General features: G+C 41.9%; 1 protein-coding gene across 7 annotated transcripts; it reads left to right on the top strand.

Moving 5' to 3' along the window:
• Positions 1 to 462: 462 nt before the first annotated feature.
• Positions 463 to 12,734, top strand: fgfr1op2 (FGFR1 oncogene partner 2). 7 transcript variants are annotated; one of them, XM_062483367.1, is made up of 7 exons: positions 479 to 526; positions 2,028 to 2,095; positions 2,204 to 2,340; positions 3,138 to 3,255; positions 6,158 to 6,300; positions 7,067 to 7,180; positions 12,403 to 12,734. In XM_062483367.1, the coding sequence occupies exons 3-7, from the start codon at positions 2,206 to 2,208 to the stop codon at positions 12,538 to 12,540; spliced, it is 648 nt and encodes a 215-aa protein (XP_062339351.1). In that variant the 5' UTR covers positions 479 to 526; positions 2,028 to 2,095; positions 2,204 to 2,205; the 3' UTR covers positions 12,541 to 12,734. The 7 variants fall into 7 exon arrangements, with proteins under 7 accessions (XP_062339350.1, XP_062339351.1, XP_062339353.1 ...); XM_062483365.1 differs by lacking the exon at positions 479 to 526 and adding an exon at positions 576 to 918 and having other exon boundaries at positions 1,833 to 2,095; XM_062483370.1 differs by lacking the exon at positions 479 to 526 and adding an exon at positions 579 to 918 and having other exon boundaries at positions 1,833 to 2,095; positions 2,237 to 2,340.
• Positions 12,735 to 24,121: the final 11,387 nt, after the last annotated feature.

Raw genomic sequence — 24,121 nt, 5'->3', positions numbered from 1 at the left:
GAGGTTGTTCTTTGTTTGTTTTGGAAGAATGTACTGTTTGGGCAATCAGACGGTTCCAGGGGAAACATCTGTGTATATATAATTTATCTTATTATTATTATGGCCAAATATCATATTCACAGATGCAAATTAATGGGAAAGAAACCATGCTATATTGCTTTGAATGGATAGCTCAGACAGTATATTCTTTAAAAATATATATCTTAAACAAAAGGCAATTATAACAGTAACAATCTGTACTAATTTAAATATATTTATATATATACTTTTATTTCCCCTAGCGTTAATTTTGGTTAATTTAATTTATATTAATACATGTATACTCTTAATTTTAAGTTTGTTTATTTTATTTAGTCTGTGTTTCTTGTCAATTCAATTGTATTTGACATTGTTGAAACTGCTCATTAAAAAAACAAAATAGAATGGGGACGCCATTCTATTTCTTTAAATAGCAGGCTCGCTTGGTCTACTGTATATAAGTCTATGAGTCAAACAAGCTAAAACAGGAAGTGAAAATCGAACCAAGGTATGCTAGCTATCCATACACAAACACATTTATTACACGAACTGAAGCTGTTGCTTTGGCTAATAATAAATTGCCAGTTATTTCAATTAAGATGAATGTTCCAAAATAGTTATCAGACGAAGATTTACTTATCAGCTCAGTCGATGTGATGCGTGCTAATTTAGCTAATCAGCTAGCTAGCTAGCTAGCTAGCAAATAGTTATGTGACACCGCCTTAATAATTTGTATACCTACACAAATTAATGTCAAACAAACATGTCGACCTTTCCATTACCAGGCCACAGATATAATCACAGTTTTAAACAAGCACAATTTTATTGGGAAATAAAATGCAGATGAGTTGGACCAGAGCCCGTCTACATTCTCTGGTTGGACTTTTGCTCCAGGGGCCCGTTCTCCGTACGTCGCTAACTCAGTTAGCTGGATTTGATTGTTGACGATTTGTCATTATCTTGGATTGTTCGGTTTTTCGAAGCTCATCCTGGACTTGCTGTCATAGCAACAGGTCCGTAAACTTAAACCTGCTCGGGAGCAGGTTTATTTTATGTAAACACGATTAGATTGAGGCTTTACAAGCAGAGGTGATACAGGAAGTCTGTCACAGACATGTCTTGTCCGTTTTTACTACAGGAACCTGTTGCAGAAGGTGCAAGAATAATTAGCAGAATTTAACATGAAACCGAATGAATTGCTCATTGCGTGATAGATAGGCTCCTTAAGCACTGCGCGATATTATGGTAGCCTATACTTTTTGAGAGGATAGCCTATCGTTTTTTTGTGAGGGTGTTATTTACATAATAAATTTGTTGAAACCACATCATGACATTAAAGATGATAAATGAAAATATGAAAGTATGAAAATAAAAAAAAACATAGGCCTAGCTTACTGTAATATGCGATAAAACGCTTCATTTAATTTGGTCTGCTACTTTTTGCCAGCCCTCTTTCTTGGACTTTGAGGTGTTCCCTGGTGTTCTGATAAAATCTTCAAATTCGGAGTAACCTTCGAACAAGCTGTTGCTCTGTTGGCTCTGTTGCGGAAAAAACAGGGCGCTTATTTTGGCCACGGTGAGCAGCCATAGACTTGTGAGCGGCCAATAGCAGCGTTGCTGATCAAGGTTTCTACTATCGATACATACCCCCTTTTAGACCAATGTATAACTCAATCCAGCTATACTAATCATAAACAACAAGTGTGTTCGAAGAACCGAATTAGCCAGATCATGATAAGCAAGATGATGTCATTTTGGATGTGTCATTTGGTCTCGGATGTAATAAGTGACGTACGGAGAACGGGCCCCTGCAGTCCCTAGACCAAGAGTACTGTGAACTTTCCGGACATGCGCAGCCTTGTCTCTCAAACCTGAAGTTTGGCTAGGTAGCCTAAAATGTTCTGTCTAGAATGTGTGCCAAACGAATGGGAACATAGCTTCTGAAGAACGTAACTATTAGCATACCACTTCTCTATATTGTGCTTAGCTAGCTAGTTAGATAACACCAGGTTCGTAAATCCACTGGCTAACTCGGTGGACAAGGAAAAAGTAATTCCAAATGATGAGCCACATTTCTGTACGTGTGTATTCGACTGTTGAGTCTGAAATCAGAATAGTTTAGGCAAGAGTTGTGTGCTCTTCCTTAAAAGTGAAATTGAACTACTCTTTCATTGTACTTTAACAGGAATGATGTGTTCATTGGAAATGGTTTTAGCAGATGCCAAGTCGCTCGTGGAACGTCTGCGCAACCATGACAGCGCAGCAGAGATGCTCATTGAACAGACAACTATCCTTAACAAGCGAGTGGAAGCAATGAAACAGGTAGTCACGTATCAGATTATTAGTTCTGTATGGTGTGCCAAAGTGTCGTCAGAATGCCTTTTGCACAGCAAGTATGATCACAGCATAGTATTCAACAACATAAAAAGTGTACAGCTTGTCGTGTTGGTTAATATAAAATTGATTTATGTATTGAATCATTGTCAGCTTCAAGTGTCTTTCTCTGTTCTGGTTATGTTTGTTTTTTTCCACCAAACTTATTAATTAACGTTAATAATGAGACAGTTGGATTAACACAAAAAATATTGGTTACATAATAAGTATTCACTCACCTTTGTCAATATTTGTTGGAATTTGGGAGTGTACGCAACATGAATATCTCCATAATGCTGTTTGTTTAGAAATTCTCCCTAAATAGAGACTGTTCCTTGATTCTGACCTCAAAATACTGTAGAACTATGCACTTCTGCTGTACTTTCTATATGCACTATTTGTACGTCGCTTCAGAAAAGAGTCTGGTAAATTAATAAAATATTATTTATTTTGAATGTAACCAACTGAGGTGCTCTCTAACAAACTAAAGCCTTACAAAGCTCTATCAATTACTTGGCAGAACTGTTATGGTAACAGTGTTCTAGTTAGGGTAACAGTTCTGACATTAAACTTGTGGCCTTGTAAACCATTGTCATTAGCTGGCAGGTATTAGTGTGGAGCCCTGAATTATGAAAATAATGACAGAATGACATTGTTTGGATTTGTGGATTCTTTCACACATTTTATAAAGATAATTTTTGCTCTCCTAAACTAAATTTAACCATGTCCTGTGTTTTTGTTGCCAGTATCAAGAAGAAATTGAGACGTTAAATGAGGTGGCAAGACATAGACCCCGCTCCAGCCTTGTAATGGGAATTCAGCAGGAAAATCGACAGATCCGTGAGCTACAACAAGAAAACAGAGGTACAAATAGTTTAACTCATAGTATTATATACACTGAAAAAGTATTGCAACTTGAATTCAGTTAAACTTTGAGACTTTGTGTAAATAAAATGTAGCCTCTTTGGTTAGTGTAACTTGAGTGGCACTGTATATTCATCACTACATTGGCTCATTCCATAAACGAATGCTCATACCATGTGCTTTCCAGTAAATTCACTATAATGCCCTCCGGCCGGAGTTATAAAGGTGTCAGATTATTCTGACACCACCACATGAATGCAGTAGGCTGTAATGTAACTAGCGATCATGTGCAATGCCCCCCCCAAAAAATGCTGTGCCCACTCCCCCATTATTTTAGCGATATGTTTCTATAAGAGTGCTATATATAAAATGCCCCCTTGTGGAAACCAAATGCCCCCCATCCAATTCATTCTGGAGCCGAGCCTGTGTAGTGATGATGCTTCTTAAGTCCGTTTCGGAGCACTAGAGGGTAATATTTCAAACGACAGCTCAGGCATTTAAGTGGTACCGAAATGAGACACCGAAATCTGCTTTCTGATTCGGTCCAGTACACACTGATCATATAGGTACAGGAAGGGGCGTGTCTAGAACATTTTGAACAGGGTGGCCAGGCAGGGGCACAGCCTCAGAGCAGGGTGGCCATCAACCACGTATCGAGACTCAAGTTCACATTTTTTATCTACCCTTCTTGTTGTAGGTAATGAAACACTGCGTGTTATAGCTCAATAAACTAAGCATTTTCTATTAACATTTTCCTCCTGTGTGTAGTTGTTAGTAAATGGTCACATCCTTAATCTAAATTGAGCATCCTGCATATGGGATTTCCCTATTGCAAATTATGATTTATTCTAATACTTTTCAACAGTCTAGAAATTAGTCTACAGTTTCTTTGATGGATTCCGTAAGTTCTACCAGTCATACACGTCAGAAACATTCAAACTACAAACTTGAAATGACAGACTTATTATTTATAGGCCTACTCATACATTAAGAACCATTTATACAGTAATTTTACCATTATTTATAGATTCCTAGAGTAATAAAAAACAAACAATATAACCGATATCATACTTTTACTGTATTACGTACTTATTCAATCTTACTGATGTTCAGAGGACATACCTTGATGAGCAGACACTGCATCAGGCACTGTTGGGGGCTCATTGCTGCCTGTGTCAGTCAATTCTTTGTTCTTCAGAAAGTTCACATTGTTCAATAATATTATGTTCACCTCACGTCTGCCGTATGTAGAATTCCAATTATTTTTTCTTTTGTATTGTATGTGGAAGTAGGCCAGACATTATTAGAATAATCTGGTGTATATTTGAGATTTTTTGACACAATTTTGAAAAGGTTATTAAGATTTGTGAGGATTAAGCTATTTTCAGAGATTAGTGATTTTCTATAATTTAGTTTGAAACTTAATTGAAAAAGTAAAGGCTGAGAAAGTACACCAGACATTGTTAGAATACTCTGGTGTCCGTTTTAGGTTTTATATTCATAAAAATATTATAAGTCATAATTTTTCAAAATTGTAACTTCACCTCGGTCATCTTATGACTGAAGTAAGCCAGGATCATGATTTACACTTAATATAGTAAGCTTGGCAGAATAACAATACAATGCATTGCGTTACTTATATTAACTACTCTACAAACCAATTATCATGTGAAACACTTACAGACAAATGGCATGGGTATTTAACATCTTATAAATAAAATGTCTCAGATATCGTGAATGCTTGCTAGCTAGCATGCTATTTAGCAAAGCAAGCTACAGTCTGTAGAAACTTTACATCAGGCTATTTTTGGAATACGAACTGTATTCCATACACCGAAAGTAAAGGGGCTGCATGGTGTTGAAAAACATCATACACATTTCTAGCTCATGTTTAGTTTCTGAATGTTTATATCCTTATGAATATCTCCCAGCACACATGGAAAAATCGACGTTAGTATCATCAGCATCTTCTCTCATGCTTCTCCAGTGTAGTTGTTGAACATGCCGCTCAGCCTGAACTCCCGCCCCTCATATTTTAGATTATTTTTTATTGGCCAGTATTCATGCATATGGACAAGACTGTCAGCAAATAGCCGATCGCATGGTAGGGGTGGCCAGTGCCACCCCTGGCCACTCCCTGGACACGCCCCTGGGTACAGGTGCCATATTAGCACCGGGTTTCGTTACCCAACCCTAGCTGTGACATTCTTTTAAACTCGTTCATTTACGTAAATGTAAAGATTTTTAATGTATTGACCTATGAATTTTTATCTGTGCTTTTGACAACTACCTGCCTGTGAGTTTTGAAGTTGTGTGTATGGATTGATGATGGCTCTTTTTGGGATCGATAAAGTTGATCTGAATGTCTCTACAATGTGACCAAATTATCAAATTCTATAATTGAAGATCAGGATTAGCATCCCAACTTTAAAAAGTTAGGAGCACCAGCATAAATTGAGGATCATCCACCGAAAACGTTCATATTGTCTATTCAGCACTTCAAATTTTGACCACAAGTCAGCTCCCTGTCATGTGACAACGGAATGCAGTGACAAGGAGTGATTGGTTAAAATGAGCCGTCAATCAAAAGTCTGCATTAAAGTTAAAATCGTAAAGAAGAAGTTTAACTGGTGTGCAGTAGGCTAATTAGCGAGCGTTTTATAAAGCAATTAAAACATTATTTGCACTCGCACAAATACTCCCAAATATATTTTGAGCTTGCACAGATACAGATCCTGATATTGAATCTGTGCAACCTCAAAATATATTTGGGAGCATTTGTGCGAGTGCAAATAACTGTTATGATGCGACCTGTCATATGCGACCAAAATGGTTGCAATTTCAAGCCCTGATATATATATGTATATACACACACAGTTTACTGTACCTCTTCTTCCTGCAGAGTTGCGAACGTCTCTAGAAGAACACCAATCAGCCCTTGAACTTATTATGACTAAGTATAGAGAGCAGGTCTTCAGACTCCTTAAGGCCAGTAAGAGAGATGACCCCGCCATTGTTACACAGTTAAAGGAGCAGCACACCACTGTAAGTAATGCCAGATTTTTGGTCTTAACATTTTTATTGTATTGATTTGAACCCAATTGATTTCACCCACTCTGCAAGATGAATGCTTAAACTTTGTAAATAATTGACATGTTAAATGCTGTGATATCCACAAAGGGGGGAGGGGGCACCTCCTTATTAACGCCCATGGTTTTTGAATGAGATGTCCAATAAGCTCATATAGGTATGATGGCCAAGTGTCCACACTTGGTCATATAGTGTATGTATCAAACAATGGCAGGTCAAAAAATAGATTGCAGAAGATAAAAATGCAAGGATTTTGTTAAAAGCTTCCCCATTGTTCCAATATCCTTATTTCATGCATGCATTTCTCCTTTTTTTAATTTGTATTTTATTTTTTTAGTCTACTTTGTGTGGTTAGGCTGAAACATTGTGCTCTTATAAATATGGGTCTGGGTGTTTTTTATGCATAAGTGCATTTAAGTGTACTTAAGAAAAATACTGTAGCAATGCATGCGAAACATGCCATAAACTTAATAGGAATGATCAGTATTTTCTGACAATGTAAAATTAATGTCAAAAATATTTGCTTGTTTTCTTGACCATATAGGTTCATACAAAATGTATTTTTTCATCCCCAACCTTCAAGTGGATTCTATTAACATAAACTTGAAGCATTTTACAATGTCCCAATTGCTGATTACTTTGCTAATTAATACAGTTGTTAACGAGCATTCCAGTATTCAAATATGTTTTTATCCCTAAAATGTTCTGTATATTTAAACAGGAAATGCAGGCACACTACGATAAAATAAATGAGATGGCGACAGTAATGAAGAAGGCAATTGAAGTGGATGAGGAGAGACAATGTGAAGATGAGGAAAGGATCAAACAATTGGAGGTGAGCAGTCATTGGGGGTTTTCACACTTGGTCCCATTCAGCCCTCAAAACAAACTCAGATCGATTAGTCCGCATTTATTGTGCATGTTAAAACTCTAGGGAGGTGGTCTAAGTATGTTTCGCTTCAAGTTGTGGATCATTAACCTGTGCATTGTGAACAGAAAGCACTCGCTTTGCCCTTTGCCATTGTATTTTATCCCTATCGGCTAGATGTAGACCAGCCATATATTGACAGGGACATTTGAAAAAACAAACATCAGGGCTCAACATTAACATTTTTGGGCACTGGCCCCATCGGGCCAGTGGGTTTGAAACTTACTGGCCCCAAGACAGTTTTTACTGGCCCCCCCTCCAAAAGTTGTAATTTATCATTGTTACAACAAAACCAAAGACTTATATGTTGTGTTATTCTGTTAACATATTTAACCATTTATTAAACACATCCTGGATATAAAAACAAACAAAAATGAAATCACATTTCTAGTGATAAAAAATTAAAAGGTAATAGTCAGCAAAACAATTGACTTAACCTCAAACATGACGTGCTCTCTTCCCTGCTGACAGCCATCTCTGCACAACTCTGTCTGGCTGAAACTGAAACCTCTGGTCCCTCAATGCTAATATATAAAAGCTTCCATAGCATTTCATCAGTATGATACTAAGTACCCAAGTCGACACCATTCTTCTGCTGCAGTTCAATTGCCTGGGGGAACTAGGCGAACGGCTGGCCCGTCTTAATTACGTGATATGCGGTTGTTATAAGTCGTGCAATAACACGATGGGCATCTACATTTAAATTCCTGACCAGCATGGTCAACGGCCTCGAAGATGGATTGTCAACCATCCGCTTAGCTGTCACGCAAACCAGGGGCTGTCTGCTAGCATGGCTGGTCAGGTATTGTTTTCAAATATTCAAATATTGTCGGTGCCTCTGTAAAAATATCTATTTTGTCTGCTTTAGACGGGAACAGACGACACAGTGCATCTTCGTTCCATAAAAAAGTTGCTTCCATTTGAGCTCGTAGCTCTACTTTGCTGCCATCTTCACTTTATTGTCTCACGCCAGTTGTTAAAAAATGTATCGAGATTAGAGAATTACAATTTGACAACCACTCGTCACTCACTACTCAACTCTTGATTTGCCAACTGTGCGCCCCACGAGCTGCAAAGTTATTTATGCATTTAGCAGATAGCAAAACATATGAAGGATGTTAACTTTTACAATGCTAATTTTTTTTTCAATCAATAATTTGCAGTGGCCCGATCGGGCCAGTGAGTTGCTAGTTTAACTGTCCCGACGTTACTTTTTACTGGCCCTGGGCCATCGGGCCATCGTTATTGTCGAGCCCTGAAACATGCAGCCATGGGAGCTGGTAATGCTAGTATTACTAGTGGATGGGGAGTAGTTTGGTCAGAGGAAGAAACGACTGCACTTCTCCAGATATGGAACACCTCAAAAGGCAATTATCTACCATGCACAAAAACATATAAAATGAGAAACGTGATAAAATGATAAAAGGTTCCAAGTGATAACTACCCATAATCCAAAGCAGTAAAGGTCTGGGGCCGTATTCACAAACAGTCTTAAGGCTTAAAGTAGCTCCTCACTTGCTGATTGATGAGAAACTCTCTTAAAAAATAATGGGCTTGTCAGTCCTAATTTTAGGACTCCAAATTTCTGGCAAAAACAGTTTTGAGTTTTTTCCTTTAAACCCCTAAATCCTATTCCTATGTCCTAGTTGATTTTACCACCATGGAGAAAGCAGGTGAAGCAATGTCAAGACTCGCAGGTCTGTCCAGTAATCCAATGCAAAGGGAGTTTGACCATCCAATGTTGCCGGTTTTATTGTAGAGGAATTATGTTACAAAAATAAGGATGCAATTGCAGTTTTAAAGTCCAAATAGTTAAAGTTCACAAACAAAGGCTGCAACAAGTGGAACAGGCCCAAATGGAGACAGCGTGGTTCACGGCCTCAGCACTGAGGTCAATGACGGTATTTGCGCCCGCCTTCTCCCCGTCATGCGCGTCTGGCAGCCCTTGTCTCCTCAAGAAGAAGAGGCGTTTCCGGGCCGCTTTGACCACCTCGTCCGTGTGAGCAGACCAGGTGAGGTCATTGCTGATGTTCACCCCGAGGAACCTGAAGCAGGTGACCTTTTCCACTTCGAATCCGTTGATGTGAAGGGATGCATGCTCCTCCTCCTATGTTCCACAATCATCTCCTTGGTCTTGCTTGGTCTTACGTTGAGAGAGAGGTTATTGTCCTGACACCATGATGTCAGGGTATCAACCTCCTCTCTGTAGGCTGACTCATCACTGCCAGAGATGAGGCCCACAATGGTTGTGTCGTCAGCAAACTTGCCAGAGATGAGGCCCACAATGGTTGTGTCGTCAGCAAACTTAACAAGGAGGTTGGAGCTGTGCGTTGTCGTACGTGAACAAGGAGAACAGGATCGTCTGTGCTGGTGATCAGTGTGGATGAGGTGCGGTCACCGATTCGCACCACCTGTGGCCTGAGGATCGACTTGACCTGGGACTCGCTTAGTCCCAGGTCCACAAGCTTGGAGACCAGTCTGGAGGGGATGATGGTGTTGAATGCTGAGCTGTAGTCAATGAACAGCATCCTCACATACGTTATCCCTTTGTCCAGGTGGGAGAGAGCAGTGTGCATTGTCAGGGTGATGGCATCGTCTGTAGACCTATTGGACCGGTATGCAAACTGCATAGGTTCCAGGGTGGGAGGCAGCGAGGAGCAGATGAATGATTTGCCTAGCCGCTCGAAGCACTTCATGATGACAGAGGTCAGTGCTATCGGCCGATAGTCATTCATTCATGCAGTTGGTCAGCACAGCCCCTGAGAGCCCTACCTGATATGCCGTCTGGGCCCATGTGTCTTGCGAGGGTTGATCTTTTTGAAGCAGTGCTTCACCTCAGCTACAATTAATGTAGGCATGCCACTGGCTAGGCCTTCAGGTAGCTCGACTGCAGGGGGGTCACTGTCCCTCTCAAAGCGAGGGTAGAAATCCACTCCACAAGCGCCTGGGGTCAGAGCCATGGTAGCTGGACTCCACCTTGGTCATGTAAGCCCTTTTCGCTGCTTTGATGGCCTTCAGAAGGTCGTATCTGGCCTTCCTGTATTGAGAGGGCTGGAGTCACTGCACAGGACCAGGGAGCAGATCAGGCAGGCTTACGCAGATGTTGACCCAGAAGTGGCAGAGTTGCTGAGGGAAGATGCAGTCATAAACATCAGTGTGTCTTTTGACGGCACAAAAGAGGCTTCACCTCTCCCTATGGAATTGGTGTTTGCATTGACCTCCTTTCAGGACTGGTGATGGACTGAGGTCCTATCCTCATATTGACATGCTTGTGCCCTGAAGGAAAATGCCAAGAGAGAGAGAGAAATAACAGAGCAGGAGTTTGGAAGCTGGAGAGAGACGCACAATGACTGTGCTAAAAACTTTGCAGGATCTAGTAAGGCAATGGAGCAGGAGTCAGCAAAGAGGATGTGGGTCAGATCTGTGTATCGCCACCAGGTGCGGTACACTGAGATGCTCTCAGATGGGGATAGTGCAGCATTTAGGGAGGAACCCTGGAACACCTGGGCATGACGTTTTAAAATTGGTATATCTCAATCATGCTCACAAGCAAATGGGAACAGCACTGAGAAAATTGAGTGCACAGGGTAAGTTAGGAGGTAAGGGTGTGGGAAAGCTGACTGCAAGTAAATGTCAAACTTTACAAAATTATTACAGGGGGACAATTGGGGAGTCAGGTGGCTGAGCGGTGAGGGAGTCGGACTAGTAATCCGAAGGTTGCCAGTTCGATTCCCGGTCATGCCAACTGACATTGTGTCCTTGGGCAAGGCACTTACTTACTGTAAGTGGCTCTGGATAAGAGCGTCTGCTAAATGACTAAATATAATTCTGAACAACCAGGGTTCAATAGATGGGATGAAGGCAGCAATATGGGCAAGTCTCCTCCACTGTATGTCCACTGATGACAACCCCTTGCACACCAGCTGCAATTCCTTTTGGTGTTGGTACGAGAAAGCAGAGGAGAATGGGGAAACACCTGGTAGTTATAAACACCATGCTGGAAACTTTGTAACACGAGAGGTGGGGAAGAAGCTTATTCCAGTGTACCACCGCATTTCAAGTGACAGCCTGCTGCAGCGAATGCAGCATGGAGGCACACAGAATGCAAACGAGTGCCATAACCAGTTATATGTCCAAAAACGGTCTTTGTATGTAGGGAAAAGCAGGGTTGAGGCAGCAGCAAGTATGCCCATCTCCACTTTTAATGAAAGTGCCTCTGCCAACTGTGATGGAGGTTGTGGCTTCATAGAACTGTTGTTACTGTGGATGCAATGAAGGAAAATGATCGGTTAAGAATCTCAAAAGTTGAGGCTGTTAACCCCAGCATGAAACATAGTCGCAAGAGTATGAGCACAGAAAACCCCCTGAAAAGACACAAGCAGGAAATGGACGAGGGGCCTACATATGGAGCAGGCATGGAGAACTAGGCTGTAAATAGGATGGGTAACTAGGCAGTGTTGTCCTGGATGGACATAAAACCAACTAGGGTGGCAGTTCTACTGGTGCCAGTGTGTGTGTATGTGTGTGACTGTTTTACTAGTTCTGTTCAGTTGAAGGCCATGCTGTCATTCAGTTAAGTTTTGATGTGTTTGAGATGTTCTCTAGTGTTGTTGCTAATGATACTTTAAGATATTGTGTCTGTAAATAGTATTTCCCCTCCAAATGTATGGAATTTCTAACCCTAACCCTATGGAATTTTTCTTTTTAAAGGCTCACAAAATGAGTTTTTCCTCATACTCTGAGCCAGAAATCTCATTCAGTAGCACTTACATCAAACTTTCCATTTAGATTCCTATCTATATTCAGAAGGTTTTGACAAATGGCTGTCGACAGTATTTGCTGATTTTTGGAGTGATAAAAATGGATATCAAAAATGTCCTCTGTAAAAACCTTGACTCAAATGACAATTCTCCATTGTTTAGATTTATATTCTGGAAAACTATGCATATTTTATGAAATTATGCCTAACTTGCATATAATTAACATATTTAAATAAAATATTTTGAAAACTTGTAATACATGTATTTTTGTCTTGATGTAAGTGATCAACTGGGGAAGTTTCATGGTGATATGTTAGTTAAAACCTTTAGCCAATTCACATGTGGTGTCTGTTATTCATTTTCTTTCAGCTGGAGAATAATGGACTTCGTGAGTTGTTGGGAGTCAGCCGAGAGGCCTTCTGGGTAATGGAGAGAGAGAATGCCTCAGATAGCTCTTCACTGTCGGCCCTTTTAACCAGGGCTGACATCAACCTTCGGAAGAGCTAAGCCCTGTAGGACCTTCCTCCCGTTCCACCCTCCCAACTCACTTCTAGTCCCACAGACTCAGAACACTGCAGCACAATGCAAAACCTTTCTTTAATATTGTTGTGGCAGATGTCTATTTTGTTGCATGTGAGAATTGTGTTATAAGTAGTGATATGGAATAAAACGACTGAATTGGGTATCAATTCTTGACCATCTGTGCCGTGGTAATTGTATTGTATTAAATTGTAATAGTATTTATTTATTTTTTATATAGGAGGGTGTATACTTTGGTACCAAGGAATGGAACCATATTTTTGGGAAAACAAGCTGCATTTTCTATAACCCGCACCCCACCAGAATGGGAAGTTTGTGTTTATAAATCAGATTTTAACCCGCACTTAAAATATGCCGTACTTGATACGGGAACAATGATACCAAGCAATGCACGTGTAGGCGATCTTACAGGATGCTGTAACACACTTCGGTTGTGGCTAGTATGTCCATGCGTGGCAAAATCCATTGTCTACAAAATTATTTTAGATGTAGTATAAGTTTAGCTAGCTGGCAAATCCTGAGGAAAGCCTACCGAAGTTGAATAAGCCAATGTCGTTAGCGATGCTAGCTAATGTTATGTTCTACTAGCCATTTGCCTACTTTAGCAAGTCACTGTATTTCCAAGCCCTGATAGTGTAACTGAGACGACAGTGAATCATTCCTCTTTCAATAAGCCCCTGTTCCAGTGTTGAGCATTAAATTATCTGCATGGTCTGTAGAGATCTTGGGACAAAGCCACTTTTTTGTTCTAAAACCAGGCTAATGCCGCTTCGAAATATAACCCGTAGCCTACAACCACAAGAAAACAGTAAAATCGGGGTACAACCCGCGGTTTTATTTCCGAAAAATACGTCTAGAAATGTTGTGTTGAGGATTATTCTCAATTTATTTGACTGATCAAACATTTACACATTAAACAAGTACACATTTTATAAACAATAAAACAAATGTGCTGAGTTATGGTTAATGAAAAAGAATAATAAAAAACTGAGGATGCACAAGGTGTTCAAAGATGGATGTGATGTTTGAATACAGTAGACCAACATGGCTACAGTGCATTAACATTTGTAATAGCTGTGTGTTGGAATAAACCTTGTTTGTGGAGAGTTAGATTTGTATTTGTAATTTCCTGAATTTGTGAATCTTATCACAACATAACTTGTAACAAATAGTTTGTTCTAATTTATAATATGTTGCACATTTATAATATAATTTATAATATGTTGCACAAAGAATGACCAAAAGCAACAGGAAGTCAGACCAGTCCCTTGCGTAGGCTAAGCAACATGTGCTTGAGGTGACATATAAAAGATCAAATGACAAAAAAATAAGAATTTTAATGGCTGTGGTAGTAATGAGCACTAGAAATATAGAGCTGTATGGACGTTCAGCTATTTTTGGCACCTGGTGCATATATATCTGTGACTGATTTGGCTGGAGTAGGATTAGCAATGATCGTTGCTTTTGGATTGTTGTGTAGAAGACACTGATCCTAGGATGGTAACTGTTAGATAATTCTCATTATCAAGTAATGCACAGAGTCGATGAAGTCAAGGAAGCTTTATTACCTGCGGCCGGCTGCAAGGAGACAAATAGCCATGGTTGTTCAAAGTTGTCTGCTAGCTCGTCTCCATGCTAACCATTTAAACAACACCGCTCTCAACAGTCATTAGGTGCGGTCGGCATCGACTGCGGCTGCATGAAACGACCGGCGAGAGTAGCCGCTTGCAGTCGGGGAGGAGTTAAAAACTAGTGATGGGTCGTTCGCGAATGAGCCGGCTCTAAGAGTTCTTGTAGGTGAACGTCGGGAGCTGGCTCGCATATCTGAAGAGCCGACTATTTTTAATAGATTAATATAGCCTATAAAAAATTTATGATTATGAAATAATGAATTTTTAGTGTATTTAAAATAATTAATTCAAATAACAAAAAAATATATGTAGGCCTAAAGGTGTGTAACAAGGTTAAAATGAAGCTAAGTTTCTTTAGTGAACTTTCTCCAAAATGTATTCAAATCTATTTAATATTTTGTTTGGTTCCTATATTGGGTTCAGTATTGTTCCGGGTGGGGCGATAATTGAGGTTGCACACATTCAAACTTTCCCGCTTGTGGAAGTTTGTAACAGTGGTAAGCTGCGTTTTCTCATCCTCTGTGAACAAAAACTGATTTATATTGTATATCTTGCCAATTTTTCAATGACATGTATTTCTTTTGTGATCTAAGATTGCCTTTATTACTTCTGATAATTTGTATTGGGTTAAATGTACAAATTAGCTTAAGATATGCGTGTTGTTGAATGTTTGTTTAGCCGTCAAGTAAGGGGCTAACTGGCTAATTACATTGTTGTAGGATGATTGACGTGTTCTACTGTGTGTGAGCCTACATGATCGCTTCACTATTCCTGTTACAGGTATGTTTGCCTGTCTGTTAAAATACTGTAAAGCTACCTGCTATATACTTTCTTTTTAATTCTGTCATGTTTTATACTATACGATCAAATTGTGTAGCTAGCAGTCTGTAATGTGTTAGCTTATAGTTGCCTACAAAAACTCGCGCCCCCTGCTTGTGGAAGTTTGTAACAGTCAGTCCCCCCAGGATTTCGCAGGCCTTTTTTTTATAGTTGCTGGCAAAAATTCCTGATTTCGTGGGAGCTTTTCCAAAAAGTTGCGATGAAAGTTGCAGTGTTTTTTAGGTATTTGTTGCGATGAAATTGCGGGAGCAAGTAAAAGTAAAGATAAAAAGTTGCGAATTTCCCTCTTTGTAATTTTAATTGAGTTATTGGTTGAAAATTAAGTAATTAACAAACATTCACCAAAGAATAAAACCATTGAGAAATGGTCCCCTAAATAACCTTACCAACATGCCAATTTTCATCATATCCCATTTTTAATCATTATCCAACCAGGATTCACATGCATTGAAGGGAGGAATCTCCCTTTTTTTTACAAAAAAGATTGAAATGTCTATCTGTGTCGCTCTCGGCCTCTACGCAACTCGGTGCTCTCACGCTTGCCAGGCATAGACAGTAGAAGAAAGCACACGCAGCAATTGACTCGTTGGGCAACCCTGGATACAGGACTGTTAACGTTGTGTTTTTCGACTGGAAGTCTCTAGAAACGCTTTTTCCAAATCCACAAAAAAAAATTTGGAAAAGGATTTGTGGATTTGGAAAAGGCGTTCGACCGTGTCCCTCGGGGGCTCATGTGGGGGGTGCTCCGGGAGTACGGGGTACCGGACTCCCTGATCGGGGCTGTTCGGTCCCTGTACGACCGGTGCCAGAGTTTGGTCCGCATTGCCGGTAGTAAGTCGAACTTGTTCCCGGTGAGGGTTGGACTCCGCCAGGGCTGCCCTTTGTCACCGATTCTGTTCATAACTTATATGGACAGAATTTCTAGGCGCAGCCAGGGCGTTGAGGGGGTCCGGTTTGGTGACCTCAGGATCGGGTCGCTGCTTTTTGCGGATGATGTGGTCCTGTTGGCTTCATCGGGCCGTGACCTCCAGCTCTCTCTGGAGCGGTTCGCAACCGAATGCGAAGCGGCTGGGATGGGAATCAGCACCTCCAAATCTGAGGCCATGGTTATCGACCGGAAAAAGGTGGAGTGCAATCTCCGGGTCGGGGAGGAGATCTTGTCCCTAGCGGAGGAGTTCAAGTATCTCGGGGTCTTGTTCACGAGTGAGGGAAGGATGGAGCGTGAGATCGACAGGCGGATCGGTGCGGCATCCGCAGTGATGCGGGCTCTGCATCGGTCCGTCGTGGTGAAGGAGCTGAGTCGAAAGGCAAAGCTCTCTATTTACCAGTCGATCTACGTTCCTACCCTCACCTATGGTCACGAACTGTGGGTAGTGACCGAAAGAACGAGATCGCGAATACAAGCCGCCAAAATGAGTTTTCTCTGCAGGGTGTCCGGGCTCTCCCTTAGAGATAGGCTGAGAAGCTCGGTCATCCGGGAGGGGCTCAGAGTAGAACCGCTGCTCCTCTGCGTCGAGAGGGGCCAGTTGAGGTGGCTCGGGCATCTGATAAGGATGCCTCCTGGACGCCTCCCTGGTGAGGTGTTCTGGGCACGTCCCACTGGGAAGAGGCCCAGGGGAAGACCCAGGACACGCTGGAGGGACTATGTCTCTCGGCTGGCCTGGGAACGCCTCGGGGTCCCCCAGGAAGAGCTGGTGGAAGTGGCCGGGGAGAGGAAAGTGCTAACCTAAGCCTCCCTGCTTAGGTTGCTGCCCCCACGACCCGACCCCTGGACAAGCGGAAGATGATGGATGGAGTCTCTAGAAATCTGGCACCTTATTAAACAAAATTAAAAAGAGTGAACGCGTTCACAGTATTGTTCATCAGGCAGTAATACAGTACGTTCAGTTCACGTTCACCCAAATTATCAACGAGTTCATGAACTTTCGTTCAATGAACGCGTTCAGGCGCAACACTGGATTAAACCCCTAATGGAGAGAGTTGTGGGAGACGACGATGATTGGTCAAAATTGCGGTGATTGGTTAAAATTGCAACGTCGCGCTGAATTTCGCGGGGAATCGTTGAATTCGCGTGAATTGGTGCGATCGCAACATCGCGAATACCTGGAGGGTCTGAACAGTGGAGGATTGACGTGTTCTACTGTGTGTGAGCCTACGTGATCGCTTCACTATTCCTGTTACAGGGAAATAAACCTGATGTTCGCGACTTCACGTCTCTACGTCTCTACTCTTCATACAGCTGACCACAAAAATACTCTGTTATTTATAGTATTGTAGCGGACTAGTTAATTACAGTTACATAAACTGGTGCCGTGACCTTTCAAGGATTCAACTGATCAGCCGCTGCCGATCGCTGGGTTGTGGGTGGTTAAGCTGCATGGTGAAGGTATTGTGTTGGAAGACAGCAAATCCTCATTGTCTTCAGTGCGAGGATTTTCATTGAATTTGATGATTATCTAGTGATGACTGATAAATGTTATGATTTTTTTTTTGAAATTCTTTCTTGTTTAGAAAAAAGGAATATCTGTGAGACAAATTTCCATAAGTTTTCTTTTGTATTGTGAATACTCATTTTACAGTATGGCTAGTGGGCGACCTTTTGATACTGTGACTCCTTATATTGGGAGAGGGAGGGGCAGGGGCCTGATTATGAGTATGGGGGATGAAGTTAAAAAACTGTCTTTCACGGACACTTTGGGAGTGGGTGGGTGCGTGGCTACACACCCTGTGGTATCAACATCTTTTTCATCGACACCGCCTCCACATGTTAGTGTAGGACATGCACAGGCAGGTCATGTAGTTACGTCTCCTGTAGGGCCAAAATCCTCCACGCCCATTGTCCCTGTCAGTGGAAGTGACACATTAGACGACCTCCGTGACCTGATTACTGATTTGGGAAATCAAATAGGGGATTCAATAGTCAGTCGGATGTTTGCTTGCACTCAACCTGTTTCGCCGCCTCCCGTTCCAGTTTCTCCTGTGGTTGGAGATAAGTCATGGCAGTAACACTCCGGATCTCTCCAAAGTAAATGTGGTTGTCAAGTCGGATGCCCGGGAACCTCCTGTGTTTAGAGGTGAGGGGTCTGATAGGTGCAGGTGCAGGAATGGATTGAGGTGATGGAAGTGTACTTGCGAAAGAAGAACTGTCTTGCTTCAGATCAGGCTGATGAGATATTAAGTCATTTAGCGGGAAAGGCTAAGAAATATTGTGAAGGTGGGTTTGAGGAGTAGCTCGATAACTGACGATGCGGTCCGGCCAGAAACTATTTATGATATTCTCAGTTGTACTTCAGTGAGAGTCCTGCGTCATGCTTGCCGTTAGCAGACTTTTATGCCACCCGACCCAGTGTGGGCGAAAATCCAGTGGATTATTGGGTGTGGTTGAACACAGCGGCTGAGCAGGCAGATCATCACTTGAAAATGCAGGGCAGGAAATTGGAAAATATGAGTGCCGAGATCTCTATGATGTTCATTAGGAACTGTAACGACCCAGAGCTGTTCAGTGTGTTTAGGAGCAAGCCAATGAGCAGATGGACGGCTATGGAAGTACAGGAGGCCATTGATGAATATCAAAGGGATGTCCAAGAGAGAGTCGGGGAAGGTGAAAGCACTCAGGGTAGCTGCAGCTGCTGCTTACTCTGTGTTAGATGGCGAAGAGGAAGGGAGGCAGAGTGTGCCCAGTCCACCCGGCTCAACCAGGCCTTGCGAGTCTTCGAGTGCAGAGGGGGGTGCGTTTGAGCGTGTCCTGTGTATTCTAGAGAGGGTGCTGGAGAGGACCAACCAGGCTAACCCTACAGGTGCTACGCAGTCAAGGCCCTGGGTTCGGTTCACGCCCTGCCGTGTTTGTTGCGACAAAGATCATTCCACAAACTCACACTGCATGAGAGAGAGGAGGTGTCTTGCGTGCTTTGCAGTTGGTCATCAGAGAAGAGAGTGCACAGTGCGTGGGACCGCTGGACCTAACCATACTGCACCCGACCAGGGAAACTGAACTACCCACATGTAGGAGGGGACAATGTGGGTGCATTTAATCAGTCCCTCAGCCTTGAAGATGACATGCTACCTGTTTATGAGGAGAGTTGCAAGTCTGCCCCTAGTGGTAGTGTGATTGTATGTCAGAATGTACATAAGTTAGCGAAATCTGATTCTCTTTTTTATACTGAAGTCGTTGTGGGGAATCAAGTTTCATTGCATGCATTGATAGAGAGTGGCTCAATGGCATGTACAATGAGTGAAGAGGCCGAACAAAAACTGCAAGGTGCTGGGTTATGTCCAGAGATCTGTAATTTGAGCACTAATCTTGTGCTGGTGGGTTGTGGAGGAGTGCAGGTCAGACCTAAATGTGTTTATCAGTTGGAGATGAATGTCTATGGACAGGAAGAGTGTACCTACTCTGGTTGTACCTGGTCAGCATGATCAAAATGATTCTGGGCTCCAATGTGATAAAACATCTGATTCACCATCTCAAACAAACCCCTGGTTACTGGCATGTTATGAACAAACCTGAATCCACAGATGACAGCTGTTGAGCATTTCCTGAACATGATGTCTGGGGTTAACAGATGGAAGGGGAACATGATTCCTGACATCATTGGCACAGTCAAGTTGACCCAAGCTGTGACGCTGCTGCCGCGTCATAACACACCTGTCTCTGAGGGAAGTGCCATACTTGTTGATGCACCACATTCTCAGCCTCACAAGAAGAACCTCATGGTTGGTAGAGCTGTGGCTACGATGTCAGGAGACTGCTGGGTGCCTGTTAAAATAATCAATTCAAGTGACAAGCAAGTGACATTGAGGCGTAACGCCAAAGTGGCTGATGATTTTTGTGTTGCTTTGGAAGACCTGGATGTGAGTGTGGCACATGACTCTCCGGAGGAACTCCAGGTGCACAGTCAGAGTGTGCATGATGTTGCTACTGGTAGTCTTCTCCCTTCCCCGTGTACTAGGGGTGGAACGGTACATGTATTCGTAACGAACCGTACGGTACAGGCGTCACGGTTCGGTGCATGAAATTACACAGAGAATACACGGTATATAAATAAATAAAACTAGGAGTCAGGTGGCTGAGCAGTTAGGGAATAGGGCTAGTAATCAGAAGGTTGCTGGTTCGATCCCCGGCTCTGCAAAATGACGTTGTGTCCTTGGGCAAGGCACTTCACCCTACTTGCCTCGGGGGGAATGTACCTGTACTCACTGTAAGTCACTCTGGATAAGAGTGTCTGCTAAATGACTAAATGTAAATCTAATCTGTAGCTCTGAAGCTCTGATTGCCGCCGTGAGTCAGAGATAGGATAGCTAGCAGCACTAAGGACAAGTATGGCGAGTGGTGGCGACCCGCGAGAGATAGAGGACCCGCCGGCATTTTTAAGATTGCAAGTTTAGGAAAACTTCGGCACTGCCTACCCTGCCAAAATTCAAACATGAACATTTTAATTAAATCATTTTATTGAATAAACTTGTATTTGTATTTTTACTGTTCTTGTGATTTATATATGCAATATGTGTGTTATTGGGTGTGCTCAAGCCTTCGGCGAGAGCACAACCTTTGTTCTCTCACATATATATTTATTATTATTATTTATTTTTGCCCCCCTAAATCTTTGTCAATATTTGGCCTACATAGACAACCTAGGTGTCAAAAGTTTCGTCTTGGTAGCGATTGAGTTGCTTGTATTTTTATTTACGTTCCATTGCATGGTTTAGGCTGAAGTTAAGTTTTTGTGGCGAAAAGTGAAGCTAACGGTGGCTAATTTGCTAACCACAGTCACTGACGTTACTAACGTCACTACGTCACGAAAACACGCGTGACTACCTGTAGCAGAACATTCGTTTCGCATCTGTTAACTTGGGGGATAGCTAGGCTAACTATAGCTTTACTGCAAGGCAGCTGCACAAACGCCACAAGCAAAGAGGCCAGGGTGATAACTATTTACTCATTTTACTTTGTGATGTGAAATACAATTGTGAAATGTAATGTACAATATTAGCTGATATTATTAAGGAAGTAGGCCCACATCTACTTTCGGAAATGGTAGTCTACTATTTCACTGAAGCATTAGCATGACATTAGCCTCTGTTGCCCGGGCAACACATACTACAGTGGTCTATGATGCACCTGTTTTCAATCATTAAAATAAACATTCCTCACAAATACATTTTCGTTGTAGGATTTATTATGACATTACAAGTAAAAGATTTGTTGGTGAAATTATCATTACCTGTGGTTTCAAACCAGTGTTGCTCACTGCAACGCTGTAGCTTACGCGAGACACTACAAAAACATCTACAGTACACAGCTGTTTAGGAAGTCAAACGGCGACAGAACATGTTCGGCACTCCCCTTACTTAAATCAAAAGTCTTTCAATAGGTGAAACTATCTGACTACTAACCTGAACTTCATTGCCACAGCCTAAACTTTGTCAATCTGTTCATGAAAATAATTAATTTCAGCCTAAACCGTACAACGGAACGTTCAATCGAATTCAACCAGCGCAATCGCTACCAAGACGAACACAGCAGTAGTCTAGTGTACTGTAGTAGAATTTACCGGGGCAGCTTCTCCACACAGGGCTATATCGCATTTTGCGTTGTTACTGACAATGATCGCTACCAGTGAGCTTTTTATGAATGAGCGATTTTCCACTAAATAAATGTCAAGCTTATTTACGTTATTTACGTGGGGGCATATTTTCAGTTAGCAGATGGTACTGTTTGAATAATCTTCAAAGGGGGTTCTTACCCCCTTTGAAGATTATTCTACAACGTTACCGGCAGTAGAAGATGGAATCGCGATTCAAACAGTACCATCTGCTAACTGAAAATATGCCCCCAAAAACGTAAATAAGCTTGACATTTATTTAGTGGAAAATCGCTTTCATAAAAAGCTCAGTGGTAGCGATCATTGTCAGTAACAACGCCAAGTGCAATATAGCCCTGTGTGGAGAAGCTGTGTACGGTACAGTACTAGACTACTCCTGTGTTCGTTCGTCTTGGTAGCGATTGCGTTGGTTGAATTGGATTTAACGTTCCGTTGTACGGTTTAGGCTGAAATTAATTATTTTCATGAACAGATTGACAAAGTTTAGGCTGTGGCAATGAAGTTAAGGTTAGTACTTAGATAGACTTTTGGTTTAAGTAAGGGGAGTGCCGAACATGTTCTGTCGCCGTTTGACTTCCTACTGTACAGCTGTGTAGATGTTTTTGTAGTGTCTCGGGTAGGCTACAGCGTTGCAGTGAGCAACACTGGTTTGAAACCACAGGTAATTATAATTTTACCCACAAATCGTTTACTTGTAATGTAATGTCATAATAAATCCTACAACGAAAATGTATTTGTGAGGAATGTTTATTTTAACGATTGAAAACAGATGCATCATAGACCACTGTAGTATGTGTTGCCCGGGCAACAGAGGCTAATGTCATGATGCTAATACTTCAGTGACATAGTAGACTACTGTTTCCGAAAGTAGATGTACTTCCTTAATAAAATCAGCTTATATTGTACATTACACGTCACAATTGTGTGTCATATCACAATGTAAAATTAGTAAATACTTATCACCCTGGCCTCTTTGCTTGTGGCGTTTCTGCAGCTGCCTTGCAGTAAAGCAGTTAGCTTAGCTATCTCCCAGAAGTTAACGAGCTGCTAAACTAATGTTCTGCTAGAGGTAGTCACGCAAGTTTTTGTGACGTTAGTAACGTCAGTGACTGTGGCTAGCAAATTAGCCACCGTTAGGTTAAGTTTTTGTGGCGAAAAGTGAAGCTAAGCCTAAACCATGCAACGGAACGTAAATCCCAATAGAAGCAACTCAATGGGTACCAAGACGAAACTTTTGACACCTAGGTTGTCTATGTAGGCCAAATATTGACTGAGTTTTAGGGGGGCAAAAAGAATAATAAAAATAATAATATATATGTGAGAGAACAAAGGTTGTGCCCTTGCCGAAGGCAAAGCACACCCAATAAGTAGGCCCTATGCATTTTTATATAAAATATACAGAAATATCAGTTGTAAAAATGTCATTCAAAAACGGACCCCTGTGCAACCGACGCAAGCAAGCACACCCTACAATTTCCCCAGAAATTGTACCCTCTCTAGTTCCAATTGTTTAGACGTTATGATGACGAATGTACCAGTTACGCATAATCAAATACAAAAAAAATTGTAGAATGAGCAGTGCTTTTACTGTCCGTTCACTGCGGACGACAAGCGAAAATCTCACTTGCACACTTCGATCCTGTATTCTTCAACATGTACAGTACCAGTCAAAAGTTTGGACACATTTTCCCATTCAAGTGCCTAGCCTCTTACTGACATCACCGCACGTCACTGGTTGTGGGGTATGTGAGTGGAAATACAACATGCTAACGCATATAACACATCTGGCGTGTGCTAGCTAAATGACAAAAAATATCCGACGCCATCAACCAGGTGTGCCAATCACTGGAACGAGACCAAAAAAACTGTTAAACTTCTCCTCCCTACAGTGCTTAACCAGCCATTAGATACACATACAAATAGGGCCCAATTCCATTCCAGGCAATCGGAATTTACATGTCATCTTCAATGCGCCGTATTCACTCGTAGAGGAACCTGGTTTGTTTTGCTTTTCCCTTCGTTGTACCGAACTCGTACCGAACCGTGATGTCTGAACCGCGGTATGAACCAAACCGTGACTTCAGTGTACCGTTCCACCCCTACCGTGTACCTCTCACTTCAGTGGCACCCTACAGGAGCTTGGATTGAGTGACATTGACGTTGACTCATGTGATGCGTCGCATCACTGGAAGGGTCGGTTGGTCGACCTGATCCAGAGGTATGAGTGTCTGTTTTCCAGAAGCAAGTTAGACTGTGGTGAAACTCCTGGGTTTGTCCATCGAATCCACCTCACCGACACCCGTCCATTCAGACTCCCTTACCGACATGTTCCGCCGGGGCATTACCAAAAGCTGAGACAGGTGCTGTCTGAGAGGGAGGAAATGGAAATTATCCGAAAGTCTTCCAGTGAGTGGGCGTCACCCCTGGTACTTGTATGGAAGAAGAACGGTGATTTGAGAGTGTGTGTGGACTATC

Source organism: Osmerus eperlanus, chromosome 17 (assembly GCF_963692335.1).
Source record: "Osmerus eperlanus chromosome 17, fOsmEpe2.1, whole genome shotgun sequence".
Classification (NCBI taxonomy): domain Eukaryota; kingdom Metazoa; phylum Chordata; class Actinopteri; order Osmeriformes; family Osmeridae; genus Osmerus; species Osmerus eperlanus.
This window is presented reverse-complemented; position numbering and strand designations above follow the sequence as displayed.

Excerpts from the sequence above, each read along its gene's own strand:
- fgfr1op2 (XM_062483366.1), top strand. The coding sequence starts at position 2,206 with ATGATGTGTTCATTGGAAATGGTTTTAGCAGATGCCAAGTCGCTCGTG. Across the intron at positions 2,341-3,137 it reads GAGTGGAAGCAATGAAACAG|TATCAAGAAGAAATTGAGAC; the intron begins GTAGTCACGTAT and ends TTTTGTTGCCAG. Across the intron at positions 6,301-7,066 it reads TAAAGGAGCAGCACACCACT|GAAATGCAGGCACACTACGA; the intron begins GTAAGTAATGCC and ends ATATTTAAACAG.